Source organism: Fistularia commersonii, chromosome 25 (genome assembly GCF_037954325.1).
Source record: "Fistularia commersonii isolate RoL2024-O1a breed Wild chromosome 25, RoL_Fcom_v1.0, whole genome shotgun sequence".
Lineage (NCBI taxonomy): Eukaryota > Metazoa > Chordata > Actinopteri > Syngnathiformes > Fistulariidae > Fistularia > Fistularia commersonii.
In genome coordinates, this window is record NC_141308.1 from 9,711,857 (window position 1) to 9,727,641 (window position 15,785).

At 43.2% G+C, this 15,785-nt stretch overlaps 1 protein-coding gene across 1 annotated transcript; it reads left to right on the forward strand.

The window, feature by feature from the left end:
* The first annotated feature begins 1,335 nt into the window (after nt 1-1,335).
* LOC147219201 (leucine-rich repeat-containing protein 52-like) lies at nt 1,336-12,879 on the forward strand. Its single transcript, XM_086172794.1, has 2 exons — nt 1,336-2,148; nt 8,327-12,879. The coding sequence occupies exons 1-2, from the start codon at nt 1,497-1,499 to the stop codon at nt 8,653-8,655; spliced, it is 981 nt and encodes a 326-aa protein (XP_086028920.1). The 5' UTR covers nt 1,336-1,496; the 3' UTR covers nt 8,656-12,879.
* Nucleotides 12,880-15,785: the final 2,906 nt, after the last annotated feature.

Sequence of the window (15,785 nt, forward strand, 5' to 3'; positions counted from 1 at the left end):
GAAATTACGATTCACGGTAGACCAAATCAGTTTGTGGCTTCGTTTGAGAAAACTAGCTTCGTGGAATGAATTTGTCAAGAATATTGCATATTGTTCCACATAACTGAAGTAATAAATTATTGGAATAGCATCTACATCATTCAATGTGCACTTGCATCACTCCAGTCGTACTGCATGCCTGGGTAGCTGCTCCTTTTTATGAAACATTACCAAATATCCATCACTAGATGTCCTCGTAACTTCAGTAAATAGACTTGACAAAAAACAGCTGTGCGGATTAGTTGAGTCCACAGGAAGGCGAGTGGAAAACAAGCATTAGGTTATACACGTCCAGTGGCCTTATGTGGCTCTCCGCGTGTGGAAAAAAACAGTCATCATGGTCAGCGAGTTGTTGACTGTTGGCTCAGGGTAGCTTCTTCTCATGGCTGTCAGCAGCACATCTGTCCTTCTCCTCCTCTTCCTCCTCCTCCTCCTCCTCCTCCTCCATCAGGCTGAGTCTGATTCAGCACTTCAACACCTACACAGAGAACCAAGAATAGACAGAGGACTCACACTGAGACCGGGGAGAGAGAGGAGAAAAACAACGGCTGCCTGAGACCACCCTGTCCCATCTCATCTCATCCCATCATGTGTTGCCTGCTCACAGGACAGTTCGGTCTTAAGCGGTTGGACGGGAGGTGTTGCAGAAACCTGCAAAGCCCCAGAAGAAGTCATAGCTGATATAGATATGCGAGGGGGGGATTCCCCACGCCCCGCACCCCTTTCACCGCGTTCTTATCATGGCTTCACGCTCATGTTTTGAAAGGCCAAATCTGTTATGCTGCCTGGGTGCACCTGCTGCTCGCACCTGAGACACACGCATGCGGATGTTCCTATGCAAGTGTAGACCTCCTGCTCAAATCACACCTGAGCCAAGTCGGCAGCACATCGGCAGCGCAGGTTTCACCCATACGTTCACCCCTGCTGAATATTTCATGTTTTGGTCTACTAAATTACTGTCCAGAGCACCCGCTCTCGCTCCGGCTCACTCTTCACAGCTTGAGATCATTTCACTGTTAACCCCCCCACCCCCACTCGGAGACCCACCAAGAGCAGATGGACCCCCCCCCCCTTTCCCTCCTTCATTTGGAATTCAGTTTGGTGAAGCTTAGAGGCTGGCAAACACGGAGTGGCACGAGTGACCGTGATCTGTGCGTGGCGTGAGGGCAACATTTCAGCAGCTGACCGATGGGAGAACCCGGACGAATCGGTTGAACGTCGAAGGGGGAGGGGGGGGAAGGGGGAAGGTGAGGTCGGGGGGGGGGGGATGTCAAGCGGATCGCATCGGATGCGCGCCGGATCCGGAGCACGGCGAGCGGACGGGGATGGAGTGAGACGTTACGCGCAAGAGGCGGCCACGGGCTTTGACCTCTGTGGATAAGAACACGCATATCAATGAAGAGCGTGGAAACGTCTGACTCTCTCCGAGCGGGGTGGATGAAGCCCTCGGCGGTGTCATGCGTCTTGCCCCGCAGCCGAGCGCGCAGATCTTGCGATTCGTAACCGCGCTCCTCGTCGCCGCGGGCGCGACGATCGCGTCCCCGGTGCTGTCGACGGGCTGCCCGGACAGGTGCGTCTGCGACGATCAGCTGGTGGTCCAATGCGCCGGGCAGCACCTGACCTCCTTCCCGGTCAACCTGCCGCTGGCCACCCGACAGCTCATCATCTCCAACAACCGCATCGTGGAGCTGCCGCCGCTTGCGCTCAACTACCTCTCGGACCTGGTGTACCTGGACTGCAGCAACAACTCCCTCACGGAGATCTCGGAGTCCACCTTCGGGAATCTGCGGAAACTGGCCTACTTGGACTTGTCCTTCAACACCCTGAGTCGGATCGAGGACAGGACGTTCGGCCCCTTGGCGAGCCTGGTGATGCTGAGGATGACGGACAACCCGGGGCTCTCGGAGATCCACCCGGACGCCTTCGCCGAGAACGCGGCCCTGCAGGTGCTGGACGTGAGTCGCAACAACCTGACGGTTCTCAACATCACGACCCTGATCGCGCTGCCCGCCCTGCGCTCCGTGGGGCTCAGCGGGAACCCGTGGATCTGCGAGTGCGCCAACGAGGAGCTCTGCCTGTGGGTCCACCTGGAGGGCTTCAAGTTTCAAGGTGGTTTTTTTTGTTTGTTTGTTTTTCACTTTATTCTAATGTCAATAAACGCACGACGTGTGCTGCATCTGTGGGCCAAAGAGGTGCAAGAATTCATGAATGGCACATCATTCATACTAAATTGATAATGAAGTATCGGAAAAATTGGAAGGGGTGCATTTTAAAGTGAACAAATAAGGAGCTGCTTCCACATGATTCAAGGTAAACATATTATTGATCCCGATTATTCATGCTTTATAAGCTATTAAGGTTAAGTCACTGAGCTCATTACGTGGCAATATTATCTGAGACTCGTTTCCAAATAACCCAACAAATGTTGGTGAGTCGAATTTGTCTTTCCCCATGAGTGCTGTTATTGTTTTGTCACACAAATAATTATTTATTAGACACAGTTTTATTTTTCCACCTGTGACCTCAAGAGCTAGGAAGGGAAAAAAAGGGTGAAAAAGTGAAAATGCCTGAGGAGAAACACAGTAAACACAAATTACTTATTGACAACACCACCAGCAGCCATTAGTCAAAAGCTCTGCCTCATTAGAAGGTGGCCCCATTTTCCTATCATTTAGAAGAATCTCAACAGCAGCTTAATAATTGCACCTTTCAATCCAAAGAGAAAAAGCTTTTAATTATAAACAGAGCGATAACCGAGCACCACTGCTAAATGTCTAACCCCAAGGAAGGACTGACTCCTCAGCAACGCCATTAATTCTAGATTTCACTCACGCCGCGTCTCATTTCCGACACATCAACAGCAACGAAAACAACCCATTTATCACACCATCGTCACCCTCCTTTTGAAAACTTTGCGAGAAGGTGTAACATGGATTATCCACTCGCCTGCGACTGACCGCGCCTCGATCCCAAACTATTTGCTGAAGTCTACCTCCTTACTCAGCCTTCACAGGTGTTAATGCAGGGTGCGTACGTGCATATATGTGTGTGTGCAGGGTGGTGGGTGACAACATTCAGACTATCACATAACAAACGGAGCAGAAAGACAAGCAGGATCTGATTCCTTCTCCGGCAACTGTTCATTACCTCTGCCCCTGCAGTTGGAGTTACACAGGTTGCAGGTGTGACTGATGGATCGCAGCTCCGGCCCCAGATACCCATCGGCCCTTTGCTCACCTGCCGTTCAAGCTAAATCAACATGAACTCAGACAGCAATGAAAGTTAACCAGCAGCGAATTAACAGTCTAACTGCCCTACTGATAATTTAGGGGTTAATCTCACATTAACAGAGGCATGTATTTCTACATTCAATCATTTACGATGATTATGTTGATATTCAGCGTAAGATAAGATTACCCCTATTGGTGCGGGTGGGGGCTCACTTATGTCAGGCTTTGGATGCCAATCATTTCGGCACAGCTCATTATTACATGTTTAATTATGGATAGTGTTTACAGTTCACGCCACAAGAGCAGCGACGAATCTCGAGTCGGTGATTAGTAACGATATAACATGCTCACTAGTTTATAGGTCAGGCGAGGCACATTTATTGGTAAATAATCATAACATTAATGAAAGTGCCTGGCTATAAACTCAGTGATAAATGTTTTAATTAACTTCCTTAATATTTCTTGTATTCTAATAACCAAAAATTCATGATAATTCCTGAAGTAGCTGTTAAAATTTCCATTATAACCTCTTAGATAAAGAATTAAATAACAGCTTTTAAAAAAAAAAAAAAAAAAAAAAAGAGAACAGAAATCGGCTTCTACCTACAACATTAACTAATGATAATTGGAGTTTCCTAATTGTAAAGTGTCTGGTGTGTCACTTTTCAAAAGGGCAGACGCTATTTATAGCCTGTCTTCGTGAGCAAGAAGCCAGTCATAATTCTTAACACCATAGCTATAATACACTCGCCACGCTTACTAAAAAGGCATTCCCTGCTTCTCCCTCCCACACACACACACACACACACACACACACACACACACACACATGCACAGATATGCACACACACGTGCACGCACACACACAGTCCCTGGAGCTTAGGCCAAGTCCAAAAGGAGTCCTGCAAGAGCTGTCCTATTTCTGCCCACTGCCTTTTGTTTTAAGTTAATTTGAAGTGGAGCCTCTTCCAGTGACAGCTGCCAGCTAGGGAGAAGGGACAACACCTCAGTGAAGTCCACACACACTCTGCTCATCTCCCCTGAGCGGAAAACAGCAGCACCTTGCACACCTTGTGTGATTCACACACACACACACACACACACACACACACACACATGCAATAGGATATGTGCACAAACACACACATTCGGACACACACGCACACATAGAAAATGCAGACACTTTGTGCCGGGGGAGCAAAACAGACGGATAACATTAATGGAGACGCCTGTGTGTTTTGTGCACGAGCTCTCTCTCTCCAGACGCTTGTTATCTCACGTCTGGGTCTCACCTGGCTCATGCAACATAACTCAAACTCACTGGTCTGCTCAGTTTAGGAAACACGTCAGTTGCAAGAGGGATAGAGAGAAAAGGAAGAGGGAAAGAAATAAAACATCAGGAAGGAACCAACAGATTCTCCACTGTCTCGCCTTCCTGGTTGGATTAGTGCTCCCTCAGCTGTTATATAAGGAGAGCATCTAGAAATAGAGCAAAGTGTGGATGGGAGAAGAAGAGAGGGAAAACCCTCTCCTTTGATGCCTGTCCCCTTTGGGGGCGATGGTCGGTTGGGGGCGGGAGGGGTGAGAATGGGTTTCTTCTTAGCTGTCAGACATGTGCATGAACACATTAGCAATTTCTGCAAGGACAGAGACAGAAGATGGCAAAGTTAAGTGTTGTGTTCATATATGTTAGGAAAGTCTATGCAGAAATGAGTCCGTGTGTGTGTGTGTGTGTGTGTGTGTGTGTGTGTGTCTGCATTATAACCAAAATGCCTGGCAGCATATTGTGTCAACAGTAGAAGCCTTTGAGAGGATCAGAGTAGGCTTTGAATTCTCTGTGCTAGATGGAGCTTAGAGAAGCAGAGCCTCCTCGTGCTCTTCAGCCACAGACTCGTTTTTAGATCCATGCACCACAGCAGAACTCACCGAGTAAGCGTGGAGATTTATACAGAAACTTTGATATAAAAAAAAAAAAAATCATTCCATATTCGTATCAGCCATTCTTATTCAAATCGATGTTATAAAACTTATCCAAGACAATGCAAATTAGGAATGATGAGGGACATTTGCTCTTGAACGGTATATAAATTTGTGCCTGTAATATCAGAAAAGTGATCATTTTATGAGGACTTCCATTCGGTAGCATCATCCCCCGACATTTTAATAATCTTCAGTTGTGCAGATTTTAATCAAGTCTGTATGTTAACTAGCAGAAAAACACTTACCGACACACGAACTCGGAAGCGGGATTCACCAAGCAAAATTACACATGTGAAAATAATGAGTCACCGCATTTTCAATTTTAAAGATGCCGACAACCAGTTGTTATATTTCTATATGTCCCCATGATAACACATTGACGTTATGACCGGCACTGATGGCCGTAGCGAACCCTCTGGATCCTTCGGGGTGGTTAGTTAAGAGGGGAGGTTAAAAAAAAACAACCGGTTTGTAGCGGTGTATCAAACACGCTGTCTTTTTCCTCTTTTTTTCTGTCTCCTAAGGGTTTGCCTTCAGCCTCCCCAGCACGGCTTACGCATGTAACATCCATAATCCCCCTCCGGTGTTTTTCTAGAAGCCAATGAATCAGAGCCACCGCCACCCACAACTGTGACATCAGCGCTGACCCCGGCTCCCTCGGCGTAGCTACACCCAGCGCCCCCGACAACCTCCCCATAACTAAAGCCGTATCTCTTATTATAAGATACTGGAAAAAAAAAAATCTATGTTTTTATCACAAGTCATTTGAAATATTGCACTGCGATGTTAATAACGTCCAAGGATTCGTGCAGGAAAGTGTAACTAATACAGAACACAGCGGCAGGACTATTAACTAACATCAACATTAATCCCTTTTCAGCCTAAGTGCACCGGCTCCCTCTTTCTTTAAGGACTGAAATTAAGGGTCTTTTATTTTCGCTTACAAAGCTCTATATGGCAACTTCATGTAGTACTTTTTAATAACTAAAGAGGGAAAGATAAAATCAAGATTCTCCAATTCTGGTATTGCATTTGTGCCCAAAGTAGCCCACAAACACTGGAGCGGAGAAGATGACGGTATAACATTTCCATTTTGCAGGCATTATCCAAATTACTGATGAATTGCACTTCATTTGACTGTAAGCAGACACCAATACCAACAACTCTTTCATAGTCGCAGGGAACATTAGGTCCCCCTTTTACCCAATTTAATATATTACTATATCGTTTTTCCTGATCACTGGCATAAGAAGACAACTGAAGTTAAATCGAATTGTACACATTTAAGGGGCAGACTAATGACTTTGGCTGGATAACACGTAAAGCGTATCATGACTCTGCATATTATTTCTGCAACATTATATATAAAGAGTGTCGGTGCCTTTAGCTGACATTGATATTTCGAATGTAAGATAAGGGTATTAAAACAAAACATTCACCTTACACGTATTCACAAACCTTGGGATCCCCTGCAACAGACGCCAGGAAAATGAAAGCCAATTTAATTTGAGGCTGTGTTTATAGAAATAGGGTTACAGGGGAAAAACTGCTCCCTGGTGCAGAAACTTTCCGAGCCTTTTGATCTCTCCCTGCGGGAATCCCACCGAGCACAAAAGCTCTGGAAGAAAGAAAAAAAAAAACAGAAGCCAATTAAAATACTGTGGCCAGACAGAGATGACAAGAGTCTGTTGTGTTGCACCCTGTTTCTACTCATGCTGACAAAAGACTCAGTGAGGTTTTCGTATTATTTTCTGAAAAGGGCCCCTCTTGTCAGACGCCGCAGAGATCCACAACCATCATTTGGGGTGTTTAAAATTGACTGACAGCCATTCGAAATTGGATGTATCTACCATACTTTACTGCAAGCGAGGGATCTTAATATTTCTATTTGGATTTGCAGCAAGGACTTAAGTCGTAGTCATTTCAAGAGCCTCGTGATGAAAACCTTTTAATCTGAGTTTTCGGGCGCACACAAAGGCCCGAGTCACACTCTAATCCTGCGAAGGAGCGAAAAGTTTGAATAATTCATCTAAATTTACGGCTGCATCAACTCTGACAGGAAGCTCCTGAAGTCTTACATTTTTTTTTCTTTTTTACACAGAAGGGAAGCATTGTTATGCAAGTGCACTTTTCTTCATTCTGGTCTCATAGAGCAACCGTCTGAATCTGTTATGGATATCTTCTGCTTCGTTGGCTGCACCAGTTTCAAATGTTATGCAAAACAATACGGTATACAATGTTTGAATTATTTAACAGGCTCCTCAGTTCACCGCTGTATGTATAATATTTCCTTTGCCGGGTTACTTGATCCTTTGAATAGTACGCTAATAATTGTATAGCCGCCTGATCGCGACACGGGAGCTACAGCTGTTTGAATTCATTTTAAAAAGCCTGGAAATCAGGCTTTTTTTTTTTTTTTATTTACACAAATCGATTTAGGACTTTGCGTTTTGTTCCTTGCTCTTCTCACTGTTTTGCACCAGAAACAAAACCGTGATGAGGTTAAAGCGTGTTCTTGTTTGCTGCCACGCCGGCCTAATGAAGCAAATTAAAGTCCTGTATCTTTTTACTATTAGTATTTAAGACAAGCATGGAATAACAAAAGGCTCAACCGGGCCATTTTCCAAGGGGTTCCAGCCTCTGGAGACAATAAATTCTCCAGATTGTGGCTTTGCACTGAAAGAGGTTGAATTAAGAACGGGAAATGAAGTAAATTAGTGAAGAAAAAAAAAACAAACAACCGAAACAAATCAATTCAGATCAGACTCGCTGGAAGCCGCGGGGTCTTGTGGCCTTTTTAATCCATTCTTCGGTAATTGAGAAACTATTTGCTATTCTAAGGCTATTCGGCTCAGAACAAATGACTCACCGGTCTGAATGATGCCACTTCGGATCAGCTGACCTGGATGAATATATGTCTCAGGACCAACAGCCTGGGGTTTTGTTTTACAGTGCGAGCGCAGAAAAATAAGCTTTTCCGTCTCCTGTATAACGTTGCATTTAGATCACACATAATTCGGTATCAAAATGCAGATGAACTGTATTTTGCTGAATGACTTTTCATCTGTGTGTGACAGATGAGGGCCAGACAGTGTGTGGCTCACCAGAGGACATTCAGGGCAGTCGTCTTGGTGAAGTGGGAATCCAACTACGGACGTTATGCCACCAGAGCTTGGGCTCCTGGGATTACCTTTTCTTTGTCATCATCGGCTTTGTCATCTTTGCCGCCGGCACCGTGTCCGCCTGGATGATGGGCGTCGTCATGGTCCTCTACGAGCGATACATCAAGAAAAAGGACGAGCAGCTGGATTTGGACGATGAGGGAGAAGCCGTCGAGACCGGACGTACCAAAAGGGCCAGGAGTGACCATGGCAACGGCAATTTAAAAAACTCACACACTGTTTAAGATACTGACCCCCCCCCTCCACCCCACCACCCACCCCATCCCATCTTGCCCGCCATGGATTCCCACAGTGCCTCTGATCCAGGTCTGCCTGTGAGGTCTAAAGAAACTTCAGTCAAACTTAGTCCATCTGACAGGCTTAGAGAGGCTTCAACAGAGAGGAGGCATGTCATTCTCTATTTGTTGTGGCCTCTCAAGTGATGTAACACACTATGGCTGCCATAGCAGAGCCCTTGGGTGACATTTACCGTGTATGCAAATGTTTTATTTTGGTTTAGTAATGTCAAATTTGACCGTCTAGGGTTAAAAAGGAGGATTGTCAAGCCGTCATCATCGTTGAATAATCAATACTAGATTCCTAGTACATGCGCATTTTGATACAGAAGTGAAGGACGCAACTTAAAGGAATAGGTCTCACTGAAGTTTTAAAATGAGATAATGTATGCCTCTCGTTTTGTTTTTTGCCTCTCGTAAAGTCAGAATAGTTTGGCGTGCTATAAAGGAAGTGTTTAGCGGGGTAATGTGCAGAACCGTACGTTGTCCTGGACTGTCTTCTGGATGGCTGGCTACCTCAGGTAGAGACCCCTCGAGCCCAAGTCTCCGCCAAGCACTCCCATCAAACGGCGTGACAACGCATTTTTTTTCTTATTTGGTCAACAGGCCAATGATAATGGAGTGTAACAGGCAGGTTGATGATGACAGACAGATTGACTGGTTTGAGGAGGAAAAGCATCATCATTGTCTTGATGAAATTTAGGTGAAAATAAGTCTTTCCTAAAGTTAAAAAAAAACCTGCAACCAACATGAAACATTTCAAAAAGAGATGTTGTGTGGGTTTAGAGATTGCAGCACACACACGCACACACACACACACACACACACACACACAGGCAAAAAAAAACAGAAAATAGTCTTTCAGCTGCTACACAAGGTTATTGTCATCATAGGATCCATAAAGCCTTATACTGTTTGTTTTTTTTGCTGTTGTTTTTCTTGTGTGGGGGATGTTTTTTTGTTTTTTTTTTGTTGAACAGCTGAGCCACATCGACAAATACATGTGAGCTACACTGACTTTTTGTTAACGCTGTATTTAGCGGCATGTGAAACTTGCATTATCTTCATTCATAATATCAACACATCAGATTTGGCATAATTTAACAGGAGAGAGTGATATAATCCAAATACAGCTGTCATGATGATGCTCATCTTACATACATCAAAGAGAATAAAATATAAACATTTCAAATTCTTATATCTAAATCTATCAAGCCAATTTGAGGAAAAGTAATTAGGAATGCTGCTTTAACTTGGGAATTTTTAAATATCTTGTGTAACTGTCAATTCTAATGCATCTTGCCCTTGGTTGTGTGAAACTGAAAAGTGTGCAAGACCAGCCTGAGGTTAAGTTCACACTGCAAGGCTCCAAGCCCGGTTTTGATTTATGGCTTACACCTGACTTCCCGACGGATTTCCGACCACATATGGAAGCAGCCAGCAAGGCACATTAGATATCAAATTCCATGATCTGTGAGTCCGCCACACTTTTAGGGGAAACCAAACTCTGAAATAGAGCCCACAAACTGAATAGACGGTTAACTTCAACGTGCAAAGTCTCTTGTTTAAGCATTAGGAAGATGAACAAACGTTCGAACTGAACTAACTAGATTTTGCTGTTTCCAGATCATGTGGTGAGCTAAGCTAAGCTAAGCATCTCCTTTTTAATAGATGGGGATGAAAGCGCTGAATTCATGTCCTTTAATTAACATAAATTATATTTGTGCTAATAAAACCAGTGAACCCAGTAATGTGGGCCTTTTGCCTCCTAATAAATATGTTAACTCTTTTTTTTCTTTTATGCCTTGGGTGAGCATGACAAAATCGCTTGCTTATTGACACATAAGATTAATCCCCGAGTTCATCCAAGAATACAGAATACAATTAGAAATAAGAATTTGTTTGTAAAATGTTCGAGTTTGAATGCCATCATCCAATTTCATTGGCAAATATATCCTGTAAAATCTGACAAACATTCAGCGTAATATGCACATAAATGATTTAATGGACTTGTATGTTGGCAGCTGGTATAACGACAGTTCGAACAAAGGTTTCATGTGGAAAAAACAAGATAAATGTTGTCATCCTCATTATGAAAAGAGGACAAAAAAAACACATTGGAGTGCATGACTGATCACATTTGTGACCACAAACCCAATTGCTGCCCCTTCCCATCTCTGCTAGCTTCATTGACTGCAGCTTCCTCTCTCGTCCCTGCGTTTACTGGCGATGCACCGGAAAGCCTTATGAAATTGAGCAGAAAGAGATGCGAGGGCGACAGATAGAACTACACTTCTGTATGTTTCTTTTCCAGTGATAGTTATCTGGCCGTGCCCCTCCGCTGACCCCGGCGCTGACTGTTAAAACTTCTGAAGAAGAAGGAAGGAACACAATCCCTGCATGAGCAGGAAATCAGCTAAAAATGGAATATAGTGTTGTTTTTTTTTTTTTTTTTTTGTATGAATCATACAAGAACATCAGCACCGTTTATCAACCGGTTCGGTTTCTTGTGGGCCTGCGAAAGATAGCAACCTTTAGATTGCGTAGATTTTTGCATGCAGTTCAAGATTTACGCCTAAAGAAACCAGATTCAAAAGCCCTCAGCCCTGCACCAATATGTTAAAGGGAAGTTTGTTAAACCTCAGCTGTTGACCGATGTTTTGTGATAAAATGGAGTAAAGTAGTGGTGACGCTTCCAGAATGATTTTTCTCTTTCCTCACAATTAGAATTAGAAAAAGCAGTCTGGTACCTATATTACAAAAATCTGTCAATTAATAGTTGGAAAAGGAACACTGCTGTCTTATTCTTTCTGTAATATTGTACGTTCCAAAAACGTTTGGAAGTCATATGAGCATATTTATGGGTTTTGTTTACTAAATTCAACTCAATGCAAAAAATATATGGGTTTAACAAACCATCAGTTTCGTTTGCAAATTAAGAAACCAACCGATAAAGACATTAGAAATATTGGTCATATTTTCCACAGGTACTTCCTGCAAAAGATGCACGCAGATATGACGCCAACTGTTGGGAGAGGGTTCGATGGCATGAGGTCCCGACATTAACGCGTCACAAATAACACGGTATGAATATAAAATGAATGACAAATACGCAATACAAAAAAAAAAAGAGCAAAAATTTGCTCTTGAAATTTCATGTTCCAACTAAATCAGCAAGATTATGTTGGATATGATATCACGGTTCCCTTTACACGCCGGTGAATCAAAACGAAAATATCCCTTTTTCCGTATGAAATGAGGGAAAAGAGCTTGAGATTGACAACATGCGCTTCAAATATACTATTTACGGGTGGTTAGGTAATGGTGTGATCTTCAAACACACTTTATCGATCTGCTCTGAGGCAAACGCGCAGACTTGAAAGCGAAGCGGGGTAATTAAAATTAAAGGTGACTTCATGCCAGTAAGGTGCTCCAGTTTCAGCGCCCCGATGTCACAAACACTAGCTCAAGGGCACGGCTTAAAAAGAAGCTTCATGAAATCGAATCCCCGTTCTGGATATTAATAGCATTTGCGACTTTTCCTGCTATGACATCAAATGTGATTGTGTTTTGTTTCTCCCCCCCTTACTAAATGGAAATAGGGAGTTTCTTGTCTGTCAGGGTAGGATTCCTGATAGAGGAAACTCGGGGAAGTGTGTGAATGAGGTGTACGTAACCGTGCATGCAGCGGCCTGAACAGTTTTATCGGCATGTCATATGTACCTGGACGCTAAATATGTCAATCAAATATGGTGACCCATGTACTGTACCTATAAGTTGCCTACTAAAGCTGAGACGTCTCTGAGCAAATGAGTGAATGGGCTGCATGAATTCCTTTATTAAATTACATACTGTATATAACATTACGTAATGTGCATGTCTATTGAGGTCTTTGTACTCCTCTGTCTCCACATACAACACACGCCAGACAAATGTGAGGGTTGTTTTACATTCTGCTAAGCACATGTGAAGCCACAGGCAAGGGTGAGGGTGCAGACTGCAAATAGGAATGCTTAATGCTCCAATTCGTGTCAGCGCAGTGACAGGAGCCGAGTGACAAAGGAATGCCTCCCTTTCTTACAGCGTGGAAACTCCTGTTCCGTGGCGTCTTGCGGATATTTTTTTGTCATGGTTTGGATCGCAGATATCTGAAATTGCATTTAAAACCCCCCCGTTGTGATCAATCAACACATTTTCCTAAGACGAGATGATTTAGGGGGAAAAAATCATGATAATATAATACTTATTTGGAATGATTTTTCACTTTGGGTTTTTTAATCTAGATCAAAATAACAGTAGATTCATAGCAAATGTATATTTCAAATATCCAAAACGTGTGATCTAGACAGTCTAAAAAAATTGAAGTGGGTGTAATTGAAAGTGCAAGAATTGTATATTTGCCATACCAGTTTTCTCTTGAATAGATTTAGACATAAGTGGTTAAGTGGATTTCCATCATTCTTCACTTTTTTCCGCCCCCACCGGCACTGCAAATTCAGCCGTCATATACGCGCCCCCATGACTGACCTCCGCTAAAAGCTTAAAAGGACGCCACTGACACACAGAAGAACCATCGTGAACTGTTGAAATTCTTATGTTTAAAGTTATCGCTTGAACGTTTCGATTTCATTTTGAATACAGTGGCACCAAAGAGAAAAAGTGCGGGGTGTTGGTTTGCTGAGGCGGTGGTTTGGATGTGCTCCAGAACAGAGAGGCACTCAGCTGGCTGTGGGTCACATCAGTAACATAGCTGAAACTGCAAGCTAGCGCAGCGACGAGATAAAGAAATGTTTATGGCGATCGGATGCAGCGATGCCCGCGGGCCTGTTTCTTACCCGTGTTTTCTTTTTACGCCATTGTATGTATCTTTGAGCACGAGGTGAAACGGTGCAAGTAAAAGGCCCAGAGATGGGAGACGTGACATCAAGTAAGAGTGGCTCTAACCAGCCATAATAGCCTTGTGTCACATCTACTTACAAACACGCACACACACACACACTCACACATATATACATATTAAATGGAAAGCAAATCCTTTGGTTGTGGGGAATGACATGCACTAAATTTAGAAATGAGGCATATTTCACTGACTTCAGCTTTGAAAAGGGATGCATGCCCTTCAGTGAGTTCAAAAAATAACATTAATATGTATGTATAACTTCGATAACTCCCACATAGGGACGACAACACCAAAATGACTTTCTGAGCTGGAACATATGATCTAGCACATTTTTGAGCAGCTGGTAAGTAATATCTAGTCAAACGCGTGTTTACGCGAGAGAAAACACAGAAAGAGTGTATAATGATTTTGCACTCTTTTGCTTTTCTGTTTATCGTCAAATTCATTTTTTTTCCCCCACACTGTCATATCACGTTCTAATCAAAAACAACTGTTCCGCGTCAAATGACATCATCGTTCGGGTTCGATCGGCGAGAAGTCGTCCCTCGCCTCTCCTGTTGCTGCCGAGGGACGTGCAATAGTAATCCCTCTGCCTCCACTTTACAGAAAGCTGCGCGGTCCTACTGCTTTTTCATATTTGCACACAGACTGAGGGGCCTGCCGGCTCTGTGTCCTTCCCTCCCAAATAAAAGGTCATTCGAGAGGAGATGGTGTGTCCTTTTTGTACGCGGCATAGTTCTGCCTGGAGAAGTTCTGTAAGCTCACAGACAGTACCAGCACACATAACTATAGCAACAGAAAAACAGGCGGGGACACACTGATACTACGGAGAGGGATGCGATGTGTTGTAAATGAATGCATTCGCCACGCCCGGACCGCTTTGCGTTAATCCGGTCGAGCTGTCTGCAGAAGTAAGATAATAAAACGCTCGTGTCCACCAAGCCGCATCTCAAAAGAACCGTAATCATATTTCAGACGAAGAAAAGGAATTTGCAAATTGGTCTGAGGTAATTTTGCTCAGACAATCACAGTGCCTGAAGGGATCTTTCACTTCTTTTGAATTACTTTATTTCTCTTATCTCCGTCTTGTCTTCATTTATCCCTGCCTCGCTCTGTTTAGGTTTTCTAAAAATATTATGGCAGTAAGTCCTATTTTGGCACCTGTCTATTTCCCCACGAGTAACTCTATTTCTATTTTTATGACACCGCCACCTCTTCTGCACTTAATGGGATAGTTTGACATTTTGGAAAAGTGCTCATTTTCAACAGTCAGATGAGGGAAATTATACCACTCTCGCTTCTGTGCAGGAAAGAGAAGCCAGCTTCACTTGGCTGAACACAAATATTGAAAATGTGGAAATAGTCAGCCAGTGTTTGTCTAAAGGGGGAATAAGTCTTCCCTCTTGGATTTTTGTCAGTCATTTAGGAAATATATTGCAAAAATTAAGTTTGGTTAATGTAGGCTCTAATATTCAGGAGCATTTTTTGATTGTGAGCATGGTTTCTCCTTCTGATCAGGGTTGCATGACACACTAAACGGGTAACTTTACGACCTTTTTATGATCCTTAAAATAAAAGCGGAAGATTTATGCGGCAGCAAACTAGAAATCTGCTATCCATCGCCAGTTAGCTGGACTGCTTAAAAAAGTGCAACGTGTTCTAATTTGCAGACAGACGTTTCTTGGTCTTTGTAGGCATTTCCATTTTAACAAGTCTCCCACAAAGTTTTATTCTGGGCCCTGTGCTGTTTTATTTCCATGTCCTGTCACAGAATTTTGCCATCATCTCCTATAACTTTTATCCCGATGACATTCACTTGCAATTATTTTTCAAAGCCCATCATTTTAACCGATTTGTGTTTTAAAGAAATATTTGGATGAAACTAGGATGGCAGATAACTGCTTTCGATTCTATCTAGGGAACAAAGAAGTCCCTCTAAACTCCGTCAGGCATTGATAAGAAAACATCAAATATGTAACAGTGTCAGAGTCAGTGTTCAGATTTCCAGTGTGCTAAGTAAATGCAGATCTTTAAACAAGTATCTTGCAATTAATCGTCATGTTAACCAATTACTGCAATCATGTTTTTATTTCCAGTCAATAAATACGGCTTATTTCAGGACTGGAAAAGCTCTCATTCGATACCATTTCTAACCAGTTTGCTTTTCATTTTTTACCAG